This window comes from Echinops telfairi, unplaced genomic scaffold, assembly GCF_000313985.2.
Source record: "Echinops telfairi isolate 266 unplaced genomic scaffold, ASM31398v2 ScPeMD7_7459;HRSCAF=8497, whole genome shotgun sequence".
NCBI classification, from domain to species: Eukaryota; Metazoa; Chordata; class Mammalia; order Afrosoricida; family Tenrecidae; genus Echinops; species Echinops telfairi.
Genome location: NW_022111359.1, coordinates 612091 through 626194, shown reverse-complemented (window position 1 = coordinate 626194; position 14104 = coordinate 612091). Strand labels below are relative to the sequence as shown.

The 14104-nt window shown below is 64.0% G+C and overlaps 2 protein-coding genes across 5 annotated transcripts in view; one reads left to right on the top strand and one right to left on the bottom strand.

Annotated features, from left to right (window-relative positions):
- The first annotated feature begins 1586 nt into the window (after nt 1-1586).
- Nucleotides 1587-4979, top strand: CFD (complement factor D). Its single transcript, XM_004716971.2, has 5 exons — nt 1587-1887; nt 3267-3423; nt 3515-3659; nt 3997-4254; nt 4782-4979. Exons 1-5 carry the CDS (start codon nt 1830-1832, stop codon nt 4935-4937), a joined length of 774 nt encoding a protein of 257 aa, XP_004717028.1. The 5' UTR covers nt 1587-1829; the 3' UTR covers nt 4938-4979.
- Nucleotides 4980-5880: 901 nt separating this feature from the next.
- MED16 (mediator complex subunit 16) overlaps nt 5881-14104 on the bottom strand; it is a 9754-nt gene continuing 1530 nt past the window's right edge. For 3 of the 4 annotated variants that reach the window (XM_045300114.1, XM_045300113.1, XM_030888335.2), the window contains 13 exons: nt 13592-13699; nt 13321-13490; nt 12255-12686; nt 11195-11300; nt 10455-10610; nt 9875-10086; nt 9251-9457; nt 8799-9009; nt 8354-8487; nt 7621-7813; nt 7078-7294; nt 6736-6819; nt 5881-6512 (listed from right to left, as the gene is read on the bottom strand). In XM_045300114.1, coding sequence (XP_045156049.1) covers nt 6386-6512; nt 6736-6819; nt 7078-7294; nt 7621-7813; nt 8354-8487; nt 8799-9009; nt 9251-9457; nt 9875-10086; nt 10455-10610; nt 11195-11300; nt 12255-12686; nt 13321-13490; nt 13592-13699 — 2357 coding nt within the window. In that variant the 3' untranslated portion in view covers nt 5881-6385. The remainder of the gene's footprint in view (nt 6513-6735; nt 6820-7077; nt 7295-7620; nt 7814-8353; nt 8488-8798; nt 9010-9250; nt 9458-9874; nt 10087-10454; nt 10611-11194; nt 11301-12254; nt 12687-13320; nt 13491-13591; nt 13700-14104) is intronic. The other variant, XM_045300112.1, reaches the window with a different exon arrangement.

The window sequence follows — 14104 nt, the reverse complement described above, 5'->3', positions numbered from 1 at the left end:
GACCGGAGGCAAAATGACCCAAACACGCAGAGCAGCGAGCACGTCCTCCCACGAACTCAGCATGGCCACCGCCCTCTCCTTCCCGGCCGGAAGCCTCTCCCCCTGGACTGCCGCCAGGCTGGGTGCCCTCTGTGCTTTGCCCACCCAAGTGCAGCTCAGCGGGACAAGCCACTGTCCAGAGACTGCGTTTAGCAGCCCGGTGTCGGGGAGGCCACGGTTAGCGTCCGAGCCTGCCTTCTGCGCCACATCCCCAGACCCTGCTGCACCCTTGACCGGGCTTCCCGCCCCGCGGCTCGACTGCACAGCCACCGGCGTTTGCTCGGCGTCTCTGCTTTTAATAAGGAAGCACCGGGGACTGAACCCGTCACGTGTGTGAATTGTCTTCTACTCTTCTCTGTGTGACATAGCCCAGGAGGCAGAGAGATGGGGGTGGGGTCACGTGGCTGCTCCCTGGTGACCCTGTGGGATCAACACTGGGCTGCTAACCGCAGGTCATCGTTCAAACCGCCGGATGTGCCGGGAAAGAGCAACGAGGCGGTCCGCTCCCGCGAAGGCTCCGCGGCTCTAAGCCCGACGGCTGGCTCTGCTCTCAGGTCCCTCCGAGCAGGAGTCGCCTCGACGGCAGAGGGATTTTGATTGGCTCCCACATGGACACGCTTGACACCCACCCGCTTCTAGTCCAGCACCTCCACGCTGCGGGCTCAAGGGAGCTGGACCCTCCATCGCTACCTACAGAGGTCACGTGATCCAGGCTCAGCCAATCGGAACATGCCATCTCCAGCCCGCAGTGATTGTTTTTGGAGGAGGCTTGTGATCCAGGCTCAGCCGATCAGAGACAGCCCTGAGACACTAGCTAGATTGATGGGGAATCAGGCTTCAGTTTAGGGGTGCTGGGGTGGGGCCCTGCTGAGCCTCGTGGGAGAGTCTGAGGCCTCTGCTGTGACAAGAGGGAAACCTGGTGAGGAGAGAAGCCATGGAGGGGGGAAGGAGAAGCCAGAGGCATGGTTTTGACATTGTTCAGGCTCCTGGATGGAGCCACACCTAAAGGCTTAAAAGAGAGTCTAAACCCACTGCCTGAGTCTATTCCCACTGGGTTCCTGAGACAGCCCATCTTTCTCCCGAGGAGCAGCTGGAGAGTTTGAACTGCCTGCCAGCCTGTGGTTAGCAGCCAGCCCTCACCCCCAGCACCACCCAGCACCACCGAGGGTCCTGCTATGTCAGGGCGGATGCCCTAAGCTTTGCACTTAAATCCCCCTTGGAGGCTCCACCCCGTTGAGCCTGCTTTTTCTGTCACTGGCAGGCAGCTGCCCCCACGGGCTACCGTCCGACGTCCCCTTCCTTGTGGGTGCATCGGGCCTCAGAGGCTGCAGGGACAGGGGGTGTCAGGGGACCTTCCCCCACCCCCACCCCACCTCCTCTCCAAGTTGGAGGAGGAAGAGAAGGCAGAAGATGAGGAAGTGGGTTGTTTACAAGCTGTGGTTTCCAACTGTTGTTACGAAACCTTGGGCTGCAAGGACACTCAGGGGTCGGCTGAGGAGATGGGGTGGGGGACTCAGTCCTCCCCTCTGCCCCTGCCCATCCTGAGGAGCTGTCCTCTCTCAGGGACAGCCTGGCAGAGGGGCTGAGACCCCTGGCTGCTCTTGTGCCAAGTCTGGAAGGAGGTAACCCTCACGCCCCCTCTGGCTGGAGAGGGACGAGGCCAGTTCCCCTCCCCCCAGCTGGACCGCTGCCCACCAGCAGATGTGGCCTGAGGGAGCCACCCGCCCCCTTCACCCTCATAAAAGCTCCCCCGGGCCCTGCCTGGCCAGTGCCGTGGTCACAGCAGCAGCATGGTGGGCGTCTCAGTGTGGCTGGTGGCCCTGGTCCTCCTGGGAGCCTCAGGGTGTGGTGAGTGGGCCTGGGTCTGGTGGGATGGGCCCCAGGCTTGGGAGGGTCAGTGAAACAGGGCCGCCTCTAGTTCCACCAGGGGTGCAGGAGGGGGAGTGGGGGCAGAGTGCATGTTGTTGCTGGGTGCCCTCACGTCAGCTCCGACCCACAGTTGCCCCCTGGACACCAGCATGAAGCCCTACCTGGTCCTGCACCATGCTCACAGTCCTTCATATATTTGAGCCCACGGCTGCAGCCACAGTGACTGTCAGTCCCAGCTGTGGAGGGCCTTCCCCCCCTACGCTGCCCCTCCACGTTACCAGCGGGAGAAAGACGAGGCCGTCTCAGAAGCCCAGGGCGCCCTTCTAGCCTGTCTTGTCGGGTCACTCTGGGTCGGACTTGACTTGGTCTCTCCTGAAAACACGCCCAAAGCACGCGAGACTTCCAGCCACCCCTCTCCCAAGACAGATTCCTTTGTTCTGTTGGCCGTCCGTGGTGCTGTTGGTATTCCTCGTCAACACCACAGGTTCAAAGGCACCTGACGTCCAGGCCCCGAGGGACAGAGTAGAACGAGAACGGCCCATGCGCGGCCTTTTGGACGGGAGCGAGTGGACAGTGTCTTCCGCGCTCCTCAGAGGCTCTCAGCCTCAAGGTGTTCTCGACACAGACTCTAAGCACCCCGCATCCGGTCTCCACTCTGCTCACAGCAGGGTTACTTGTCCACATGGGCTTTTGGGTGTGAGGAGCGCTGGTGGCCCGGTGGTTATGCACTGGGCTGCCAACCACAAGGTTAGCAGTTCAAAGCCAGCAGCAGCTCCGCTAGAGAATGATGATGTCGTCTGTCTGCTCCGGTAAAGAGTGGTAGCCTCCGAAACCCACAGGGACGGCTCTACCCTGCCCTATGCTGTGAGTCAGCATTAACAGACGGCAGCGTTTGGTTTGGGGTCTGATCTCTTTATGAGCCCTCGGGTGGGATTCGAACAGGGAACCTTTTGGATAGCAACCCAACCCTTAGCCACCACCCCCCACCCCCGACCATGACTCAGAATTTCTAACCAGAAGCCCCAGCCATCCTGAGTCTCCCGCCTCCTGTCTGGGAGTCAAGAATCTGAAACCAGAGGGGTAAAAATGGAGGGCCCGGGCATAACTCGGCGGGCAGGGGCAGGACTGCGACCGGTCTCTTCTCTGGGGCTTCCCTTGAGCACTGAGGGGGACGCAAGGCTGGCGCCTGCCCAGCACCCATCACGCCCTATCCTTGCCGCCTTGCCCTGGGGCCCGGGAATCTGGGCTTTTAACCTGGGCAGGAAGACCCTAACGGTGGGGCGGCCTGAGGTTTGGGGGTGTCTGAGGGCTGAACCCAGGTCCTGTGCTCTGCCCTCGCCCCCTGTGCCCACCCGCAGATGCACAGCCCCGGGGCCGGATCCTGGGGGGCCGCGAGGCCGCGTCCCACGCGCGGCCCTACATGGCGTCGGTGCAGGTGAATGGCAGGCACCTGTGTGGCGGCTTCCTGGTGTCCGAGCAGTGGGTGCTGAGCGCCGCGCACTGTCTAGAGGATGCGTGAGTGCCGGGGGCCGGGGCTGGGCGGGGTGGGGGCGGCGCTGGGTGGGGAGGGGGCTGTAGTCAGACCCTGGGTCCTGTCTGCTCGCAGAGAAGGCGGGAAGGTGCAGGTGCTCCTGGGCGCACACTCTCTGTCACTGCCTGAGCCCTCCAAGCGCCTGTATGACGTGCGCCGCGCGGTGCCCCACCCGGACAGCCGGCCCGACACCATCGACCACGACCTCCTCCTGCTGCAGGTCAGCAGAGTCTAGCCGCAGTCCGTCCTGCTGCGCCCGGACCCACGTCCACCTGTGCCTCCCCCTTCGTGTCCGACCTAGTCTAGCCGCAGTCTCTCCTACTGTGCCTAGAAACCTACGTTCACCTGTGCCTGCCCCGTTGCCAGAAAGCTGACCCCTTCCCTGCCCCACTCAGTCCCACCGAGCCTCTAGCTGCAGGCCCTTCTGCTGTGCCAGGGCCCACGTCCACCTGTGGCCGCCCCTTCCGGTCCCACCCAGAGTCTAACTGCAGTCTCTCCTGCTGCACCCCACCCCACCACTCGCTTCCTGCCCTGACTCTGCCCTGTGCACCCCGCAGCTGACTGAGAAGGCCACGCTGGGCCCCAACGTGCAGACCCTGGCCTGGCAGCGCGAGGACCGCGACGTGGCGCCCGGCACGCTCTGCGACGTGGCCGGCTGGGGCGTGGTCAGCCATTCGGGCCGCCGGCCGGACCTCCTGCAGCACGTGCTCTTGCCCGTGCTCGCCCGCTCCACCTGCAACCTGCGCACCCACCACGACGGCGCCATCACCGAGCGCATGATGTGCGCCGAGAGCAACCGCAAGGACAGCTGCGCGGTACTCGGGGCTGGGACACGGAGGGCGGGGCGCGTGGAGGGGCGGGGCATAAAGGAGGGATTAAAAGGGGCGGGCCTAGCCGATGGCGTAGCCTATTGGAGGCGGGAGAACTGGAAGGGTGGGGCTCAGAAAGAGGCGGGGTCTGAGCGGAAAGGAGGGCAGTGCTGGGCAGGGTCTAAGGAGAAGGGGTCCGGGCTGGGGCGGACCCGGGACAGAGACCGAAGTAGGGGTTAGCGAAGGAAGAGGCCGAAGAGAGGCGGACTTAACAATTAAGGGGGCGGGACCCAGATGAGGGTGGGGCCTGCCTTGGTGAGCCAGGAACTTTCAGAGCGGGGCGGAGCCTAAAGGAAAGCCTCGTCTTAGTGGGCGGGGACCTTCCCGAAAGGGGCGGGCCTGAGAGAGCCTACTTGCAGGGAGGCCCGCTGGGGGACCTGGGGAGGGTCTGGAGCAGCGAGGGGTTGGGCATTTCGCGAGGGGCTGGGGTGGGGCAGGCGTGGCGCCCCCACTCACAGCCCGACCCCTCGCAGGGCGACTCCGGGGGTCCGCTGGTGTGCGGGCGTGTGGCCGAGGGCGTGGTGACATCAGGCTCGCGCGTCTGCGGCAACCGCAAGAAGCCCGGCATCTACACGCGCCTGGCCAGCTACGCAGCCTGGATCGACGGTGTCCTGGCCGAGGCCGCCTGAGGCCCGCACCCCCCACCCCGCAATAAAGCCCTTCCGCCCGCATCTGGTCAGCCCTTACTGAGCGCCCTTTGCAGGTGTGGGAGCCGGACTTAATCTTCCCTGGAGGCCCAGGGTACTGGAGGGATGCCCCACCACTGTCCCTCTAGGTCGTGTCCAGTTCTTCCTCTGGTCGGCCTACTGTGTGTGAAATCCTGCTCTGGGCTGAGACACTGGTGCACAGAGACCCTAGGGCTGCTCTTAGCCCATTTCCCGGAAAGGTAAACTGAGGCTCAAGGTCACTCCTGTGTTCAGAACTCATGGCCAGAGCATGCCATGCTCGGTGCTCCCAGGTTCAAATGAAACAGGGGGGGGGGGGCACCTCAGTTTAACCTCTGGGCAGGGCCTTGCGCTTCCTCCCACTGGACACAGGCCCACGCTGACGAGCCACCAGGCAAGAAGCCTGGCCCACGGGGAGGGCCCCCGGCCATTTGTTTAAGAAAAGACAGGTCTGAGAAGTGAGGCCCCAGGCCCCCTGAACTCCCGCTGCCCGGTGGCATGGGGACAGGTGCCCAGCACTCAGCAGCATGGACCGGCCTGCACATCCTCCTGTGGTCTCTTCCACAGGGGGAATGAGAACCGATTACCACGCAGCAGGCCGGGTGCTGGGCCTGCCAGGCCTTTATGCCCCATCACCTGGAGGGCCCAGCGGCTTTAATCGGTCGGAGGGCACGTTGGTGCTGAAGTCTGACCACTGTGAAGGGGGCTGAGCTGCCAGGAAGGGGGGGGGGAGGGAGGGTGTGTGGTGGCAGAGAAGCTGAGACTTGCCCAGACGTCAGAGCCCCCACCGCCCTGCTCCGCCCCGCCCCGCCCCACCGTAGCAGGCCTGCCTAACACACAGTAGGTGTCCACCCAGACAGACAGCAAGAGTGGACAAGCAGGTGCAGAGACCATATGGGCACTGGCGGCAAGGACACTGGGCAGGGTTTATTAGGCTGTATGTCCCAGCCAAGCTGCCAAGTTTCAGAACAGCCACCCAGCGGGGTGCTCCAGCACCACCAGGACAGGCAGGTGGGGTCTCAGCCACTGCCGTCAGACCCTTTAAGACAAGAACCCTGAGCTGAAGGTCTGGGTTCCCAGGTAGTCTAGGGCAATCTCTGTCCAGCCCAGGTCAAGATTGGTCATCACTTGGATCAGGTGTCCTCAGATTAAGCGCTGTGGAGAAAACGGGGGTCCTCCCCACTGGGCGTCCACCAGGCGCCCGTACATCCTCACTTCTAAGTCCGAGGTCTGAGGTACCAGGCAGCCATCTGCAAGGCCAGCTCTTTTCCTCTGGCAGGAGGTGGTGCCAGGGCGAGTAGCGGTAGCACCAAGGGTGGTGGCGGTGGCACGGGCTCGGTTTATAGAGCCAGTACACGGGGCTGCAGCGTGGAGCCAGGGCTGCTGGCGAGGGTTGCTTGCAGGGTGGCCCCTCAGGGGTAGCCGAGCCGCAGGCGCCTCCACAGCCCCCCACACAGGCAGTTCTTGATCCAGCGCTGCTCCCACTGCCTCACCGCCGTCGTCTTGTTGGGTGACTTGAGCATGGTCACGCAGCCACACCTGTGCAGGCCACGGGCAACATGGGCAGCCCGCTGGGAGACCCAATGTCCCTTGGGTCTGGGCTCTGCACTCCCCTTGCTCCCAAGGGCTGCCTGTTCCCTGCACCGCCCGTGGCCACCCCTTTACCCTGTACACTGTCTCCTGAATGCAGATACGGCCCTGCCTCGTGCCGGCGTTGTGACCCCTGGGGACGGGGACATGCAGGCGGGCAGGGCTCACCTACCTAGTGCAGGTCTTGCACTCCTCTGTGGGGTAGGCTCCCAGGTGCAGCCGACGGAGGTGGTCGATCTTGGGCTGGCCTGGTGCTCTGGGTGGACAGAGAAGAGAGTGTGAGGGAGGCCACCCACCGTGCGCCAGGCCTGGGCAGGACGTCTGTCCATGACAGCCCTTCCAGGTCTTGTGTTCCAAGAACCCTGTGCAGGGGCCACTCCACCCACCAACACAGGGACCAGGCCTCACTAAAGAGCCAACGGCTCTTCCTAGAACAGCCTTCTGAAGGAAGAGCCCACCCCAGGGTGAGAGGGGCAGTGGGCCAGGGCTGATGAACCTCGTGAGTGGCACCCACCTGGCCAGTCCGTCAAGCTGAGAGGCGGCAGCACTGCCTGGCAGCATGGGCGCTCGGCCGAAGTGCAGTCGCAGGGGCTGCTTGGGCTGCAGGCGGCTGACGAGCCCATCACTGACCGGCAGCCAGTCCAGACTGGGGATGAGCAGCTGGCTGGGCAGCAGGCAGCACTCATCCACCAGCGCCTCGTCCGGCTCACTTGTGGGGCCCTCGTCACGACCTGCGGGGGCAGGGTCCAGTCCTGCCTCTGCCAAGTGCCTTTGACAAGTTCCCCCTTCTGGTCCCAGTCACCTCATTTGCAAACAGGGACTCACTCATTCATTTACGATTCACTCAGTCACCCCCGGCGACAGCAGGACGCCAGGGCATGGTCACGGCAGGAGTGAAGCACACAGGTGCCCCCTGCCCGCCTCCAGCCCCATTATTTGCTGGACCCAAGTGGACACAGCAGGCCTTAAACAGAGCTGGTCTGACCAGAGAGGGCTTATGTTCTGACAAGGGGTGCCAACAGGACTAGTGTTTTGGTGGGGCGGTGGGGCGTCTTACAGCAGATCCAGAGCTTGGTGAGCAGCCGGAAGAGCAGGGACATGCTGTCCTGCGTGTCGGAGGTGGCCGTGTACACAGGCAGACAGCTGGGCTTCAATAGGCCCCAGATGCGGATGACGACCATGAGCTCACGCAGGATGCCCAGCGAGGTGCCGTCCCGCAGGAAGCTGTGGCCAGGCCGCAGTGGGGATCCCTGCAAGGTGCAGGTACACAAACATACACACACACAGTCATTTCTGCAGGTGGGCAGCGTCCCAGGTCTCCAAGAGGGGTCACTGTGGGATGCAGTCTCTGGAGTGTCAGTGGGATCCCTAGGGTGCTCACCTGGGGATGACTGAGCCTGTAGCCCTCCCCTGCCCCCCACCCCCATCTGGGGAAATTTGTGGTAGTCACAACTCAAGAGGGAGCTACTGGCATGGGGCAGGTGGAGGGCCTGAGATGCTGCCCCACACCCCCAGTACCCAGGGTGCCCTGCCCAAGAAGGACACGTTGGGGCAAACTCGCTCAGACAGCGAGGAATTACAGCTGAATAAGCAGTCACTAATGGTTACAGGTTGGGCTGCGACCCAAAAGGTCCACAGTTTGAAACCACCAGCAGCTCTGTGGGAGACTCCCATGAACAGTCAGTCTCCCAACTCAACAGGGCAGATCCACCTGCCCGATGGGCTCGGAATGAGTCAGCACGACTCCGCCTGCAGCCGCGAGGACACAGAGCCGGGCGGGGGGCACGCACCTGGTTGGGCAGGCTGGCCAGCAGGTAGAGGACGAAGTCACCCACCCACTGCAGGAGCTGCTGCAGCGCCTGGAGCGTGCTCATGTCCAGGACGAACTCTTCAGTCTTGAGATTGATCATCACCTTGTCAATGTCTGGGGGAGAGGGGCACTCAGTGTACACACACACCTCACATGCACAAGCATCCCACGTGCACGCACAGGAACGGACACACTCACCTGACCCAAACACAAGCAGACTCACACAGGTACAAACACAAGCATCTCATGTGAACATAAGAACGTGCACGCGTAGGTACCCGTGTACAAGGGTCCCTTGCACATCTACAGACAGCAGCACACGTGCCTCATGCATGTGTGCACTTGCACAAGTCTCACGTGCGGGCACAAACATGCATGTTCACACACGCGTAGGCAGGGAGGGGCGGAGGGAGGGCGGCGCCCACCGACATCGGCGATCTTGGAGCAGACCTCGGTCAGCCGGTCGCCGGGGCTCTTGTCGGGCGTGTTGAGGCAGTGGGGGCGAAGCAGCGACCTGAGCGTGGAGCTGATGGCGATGAGGAAGAGCTTGGCGTGGTAGTCGCAAACGCGCGGCACCGTGCAGGGCGAGAGCTTGCACAGCGACGCCTTCATGGCCAGGATACGTGTGGACAGGACCTGCGGACAGAAGCCGACTCAGCGGGGAGCACCTGGGGACAGCGGGACTGCAGCAAAGGCTGGGATAAGGCCACAGGCCTGGAGGGGGGCAGTGGGTGGGGCAACAGGGCAAGGGAGGGCTGGGGGTGGGGCTTCGGGATAGGGCCCTGGAGCCTGCAGGGCGGCAGGGTGGGGTGTGGCGGGGCAGAGGAGGGAAGGTGCAGGCGCAGGCGCAAGGACTGCGCTGTCAAAGGGGCGGCACCTGCTGCAGCGCGGCGCTCTGGCGTGTGTACTCCTCGTGCAGCCTCTCGACCAGGCTCTGCACCATGGCTGGCTGCACGTGCAGCAGGATGTCCCACCAGTCGTAGCCGGTGACCATGCAGTACTCGAGCAGGAAGAGAAGGTGCTGAAGGGCCAGGGGCACCTCCAGAGGGTGGCCCATGGACGGCGAGATTCGCAGCATGTTCAGCTGGAGGGGGGGTGCACAGGGGAACATGAGATGCCCACCCAGTGAACCGGCATGGGGGCAGACAGAGCCTTGCCTCAGGCCACGTAGGGGGTGAAGCACGGGGAGCGGGTGTCTCAGGGTCCTAGGCTAGAGAGTCCGCTCCCAAGGGTGAACCCACCAGCAATAAGCCTGACGCAAGGTGCGCCCACCACCGACCATGGTAAGGCCCTCGTAGAAGTGCCCAGGGAACGAGTGGCCGTGTGCAGCCAGCACAGGTGTGCTTCTGGTGGGGACCCCTGCTATGCATGTGAGGGGCTTGGGGAACTGGGAAGGCCACCTCCACACATGCACCGGCAGTCACACTAGCCAGCTTTTCAGATGAGGAAACGGAGGCTCAGAGGAATGAGACCCCAGAGGGCAGGGCTGGGCAGGGCAGACCTTCCCGTGGTTGTCGATGCCCACGAGGGCCAGCGAGGTCCAGGACAGCTGCATGGCCTTGAAGTGGACGGCGGGGCCCGTGGCGCGCGGCCGCTTGACAGCGGGCTCGTCGCTGGAGCGCGGAGCTGCGGAGCTGTAGAGGACCGCCATGGTCTGCAGGGACAGGCGGTGCACGATGTGGACGCTGCCGTCGTGGAAGGCCAGGGCCAGCCCTGGGGGCGAGTGCGGGACCGTGAGGGTCTAGAACCTGACCAGCCGCCCGCTCTGGACTGCGGGGTGCCTGTGGGGCTGTGGAGCGTCTGCCAGCAGTAGGGGTCCCCTCCAAGCCACCCAGCGCCCACCACTCAGTGTCTGGCTGCTCTCCCCTCCCTTCCAGTAGCAGAGCCCCAAGGTCAGGGGAGAGGGGAGGGAGCTCCCCACAGGAGCACGGATCCTGCAGAGACCCAGGGCCCTGCCGGTTCGGTTCTCAAGGGTCCAGGATGCTGACTGCTAAGGACCCCAGGAGGTGGCCGCACCCCACGCACAGGGCACACCTCTGCCAGCCCTGCCCCATCGCTGCCCCTTCTCCAGCCTGGCGTACCCAGGCCAGGGTAGAACTGGGTGTCGCTGGCCACCTTGAGGTCGGTGTTGGTGAGCGAGATGGGCAGTTTGGGCAGCGCCACGGCAGACACTCGGTCCAGGTCATTGGTGGCCGACAGGATCCGCCACTTGAGGATCATGGGCTGCTTGTCACCAACTGGAACAGGGTCAGCGTGTAAGGACAAGTCGGAACTTGGGTCCGGCCCAGTGTCGGGGGAGCGACCAGGGACAGGACAGGGGGCTAATACCAGCTCAGTGCAGGAAGGCCAGCCAGGCCCAGGGCACCCGGTTCCGATGGGAACGACGGGGGAGGCAGGGCTACCCATGGGGCAATACCTAAAGGTGCTGAGGACACCAGGGGAGCCAGACAGGGATGACAGGCCCACCATCACCTCATGGCCTCCAACCAGCCAGGGCCAGACATGTCCTCTCAGGGAGCACCCCTGACCAACCAGAGGCCCTGATGAGTCGTCCCACCCTACACCTCAGGGGCAGGGAAAACCACAGGTTTTTCTCTGGCAGAGCGCGGCCTAGGGTCGGGGGCAGGCCGTGCTGGGCAGGGTGCTGAGACCCCTGGAGTAGGAGCGGGTGGGTGGTGGGGCCAGGAGCAGGGTGATGGGGGGCCAGAGGACAAGAGCAGGTGGTGCCCTGGGCAAGTGTTGATGTTCCCTGGATCTGTGCCCTACTGGACCAAAGTTTCCAGAGGGTTCCGTCAGAGGGGTGGGGGAAGGGCAGGCTCACCGACTGGCGAGATCTGCTGGAAGATGTTGTTAACCGGGAGGCCCTCTTTCCTCAGCGACCAGCACTCCACCAGGCTGTGCGTCTGGCTGGACGCACACAGCAGCACCTGGAGGGGTGGGGAGGATGTGAGGGTCCACAGGGCGGCGTAAAGGGTGTGCTGGGAGCCCATCCAGGCTGCAGCTCAGCCGTGTCCTCAAACAGGCCGGAGTGCTGTCGGCAGTGGTCAATCTGCAGTCACTGACTAACCCAGGGGACCTTGGCCAACTGGGCCACCCTGAACACTGTCCTAATGGGAAGGGAGGGGAGAGGAGGGGAGGGGGCAGGCAGGACCAGCCAGCATCTAGTGTCATCACAGTCCCAGGCCTGGGAGCACTAGGGGCAAAGGCTGGGAGGGTGGGGGGCACCCTCCTGCCCTGCCAACACCCAGCCTGACCCGGCCCCCACTGAAAGGATGTGTCATCGGCCAATTCGGCCCCATTCAACCGGAGGGGCGGGGGGGCCTGCACATTCAGACATGGGAGAAAGCCAGAGGCTGGTGCCGTGAAGGGTCAGGGGAAGGTGACCCCAGGTCCCCAGGCCTTGTGATCTGTGTGTGGGAGACTCTTCTTCCCGGAGCCTCCAAGGGTCCTTTAGTTCTAGCTCCGAGACCCGGTCCGGGAGCCCTGGAGGCGCCGTGGGCTAGGTGCTGGCTGCTAACCCGAGGCTGGCACTTCAAGCCTACAGGCCACCCGTGGAGGGAGAGGAGGCCTCTGCTCCCTTACCGAGCTCCGGGTCCCGGGAGCCCTCAGGGGCAGTTCTGCTATGTCCTGTGAGGGGTCGCTCTGAGTCAGAACAGACTCAAAGATGGGGTGTAGTCTCAAGATCCGTCTTCCCAGGGGCCTCCTGACTTATATTTGGGGGGCGGAGGGGCACAACTGCTCCCAAAGCGTTAGCATGCAGGCGTTCTCACGCCCACCCTCAACCAAGAAGCATACACGCCGGGGCCAGGAGTCACACACTCCTGGGTCTGTGGGACGGACACACGCATGCACACGCACCCACAGCCCCGCGTGGTGCTCACCTGCTCGGACATGTCTCGGGCCAGGAAGTTGAGGTGGGTGATGGCGGGGCAGCGGCCCCTGCGGTTGGGGTCGGTGGTGCAGCGCATGAAGAGGGAGGGCAGGATCTCAGTGTCGATGCGGCACTTCTCGCTGACCACGCTCACGCACACCTTGTAGAACTGCACAGGCGACGCGCTGCTGCCATCCGCCGTGGCCACCACAATGTTGCCGCCGCCCGTGAAGGCGATGTCAGCCAGCGCCACACGGCCACGGAGCCGGCACAGGCTCTCGGTAGAGGTCAGCACCTGCCCACTGGGCTTCAGCAGGGACACTGTGACCAGGCCGCTGACCGTCACTGCGATCCAGCCCTCCATGGGCTTGCCGCCGAACAGGGTGAGAGATGGCGAGAACTTGACCCGGGAGAACTTCTCGCCAAAGCTGGAGGCGCCCGACTGTGGGGGGTGGGGGTGGGGTGCTGAGGGTGAGACACCTCCCAATGGCTACACCCAGCTATAGAGTACCACCCCCCGGACCCACCCAGCCTGCAGGGCCAGCCTCGCAGACTCTCCGTCTCCCCGTCCAGGCTGAGTGGACACAGGCCCATAGGGCTCAGTGACCAGCGGGCTGCCACCCAGGTCGAGAGGCAGAGAGACAGGCTTGCTGCGGCCGGGCAGCGGGCCTCCCACAGCTGAGGCGAACGCTTTCGCCAGGGGAGCAGACTCAGGAGTGACGTGCACAGTTCCCTTGGGCTTGTCGGTGACACTGATGCCAGTTCGGCCAACGTGCTACCAAGCCCCCATCGTGCTGGACAGGGACTCGCGGGGCTTGGCGTCGGGGTGGCTCCCACCCTCCAACGTGAGGCAGTCGGGGAGAAAGCCCACAACGTCCCCTGTGCGATCACAGGGTGGGCCAAAGTCAGTTACTTGGGCAACTCAGAGCAGCGGCCACCAGGCCCCGACAGCTGGGGTGAGCCCAGGGGAGGGCCTCTGTTCAGGGGGTGCCAGGGGAGGCAATCTGCTTGGAAGTGCTGGGGGACTCCGCTCAGGGGTTGGTGCTGGGGGCCAACAGCCTCGGGTAGCCACACACCTTCTCCACGTGCAACGCCAGTTTAACTCCGTTGTGCAGCCAGGACAGGGCCACGATGGGGTCCCCCTCCACCAGGCTGCCCACTGGGCTCTCCCAGCTGTTGGCCAGGTGGTCGGCCATGCTCCAGCACTTGATCTGCCCATCGGCGTCTGCTGACAGGAGCCGGGAGCCTGCGGGGGAAAGGTGGTGTCACGGCGTCACAGCCTCCCTAGTGGGCCGCTGAGTGCAGGGCCCTGGGGACCGGTGATGCTGGCGGCCGGGGTCTCCTCACCTGACTGGTCCCACTCCAGGCAGGTGATAGCCTCCCGGTGCTCAGAGTGGATGGAGTGCACGTCCCATGGGTGCTCCGTGTCCAGGATGTGGATCAGGCGGGTCAGGTCTGCCACACAGGGCGGGGTGAAGTCAGTGGGCCCAGAGGGGGCAGCCCACCCAAGACCCGGCTCAGAGATACTATGGACACGCCGAGGTGCACAGAGGCAGGCAGGGGACCCATGGCCATCTGTGGGCAACCCTGTTCTCACTACAGGCCAGTCAGATGACAGACACAGAGGAAATAAACATGGACACTTGCTGGCAGTCCTGCCGACTCTCCCCCTAAGTGATTCTCTCCTAAACCAAGCTCGCACGATGCAGACAAGGGCAGGAGGGCCCCGCCTGGGGCTGTGCACCTCAGAGCCTGGCAATGGCCATACTGTACCTCCAGCCTCAGTGACCACTCGAACCGGAGGGGCCCAGACAGGGGAAGGCTGATTTCACCCCTGTGCCTCACCCCACTGCACCCCAA

What these genes read in the sequence shown, in the direction of transcription:
- CFD (XM_004716971.2), top strand. Translation starts at nt 1,830, where the DNA reads ATGGTGGGCGTCTCAGTGTGGCTGGTGGCCCTGGTCCTCCTGGGAGCC. An exon ending in CCTGGGAGCCTCAGGGTGTG is followed by an intron (nt 1,888 to 3,266) that starts GTGAGTGGGCCT and finishes GCCCACCCGCAG; the next exon opens with ATGCACAGCCCCGGGGCCGG. An exon ending in GCGCACTGTCTAGAGGATGC is followed by an intron (nt 3,424 to 3,514) that starts GTGAGTGCCGGG and finishes GTCTGCTCGCAG; the next exon opens with AGAAGGCGGGAAGGTGCAGG.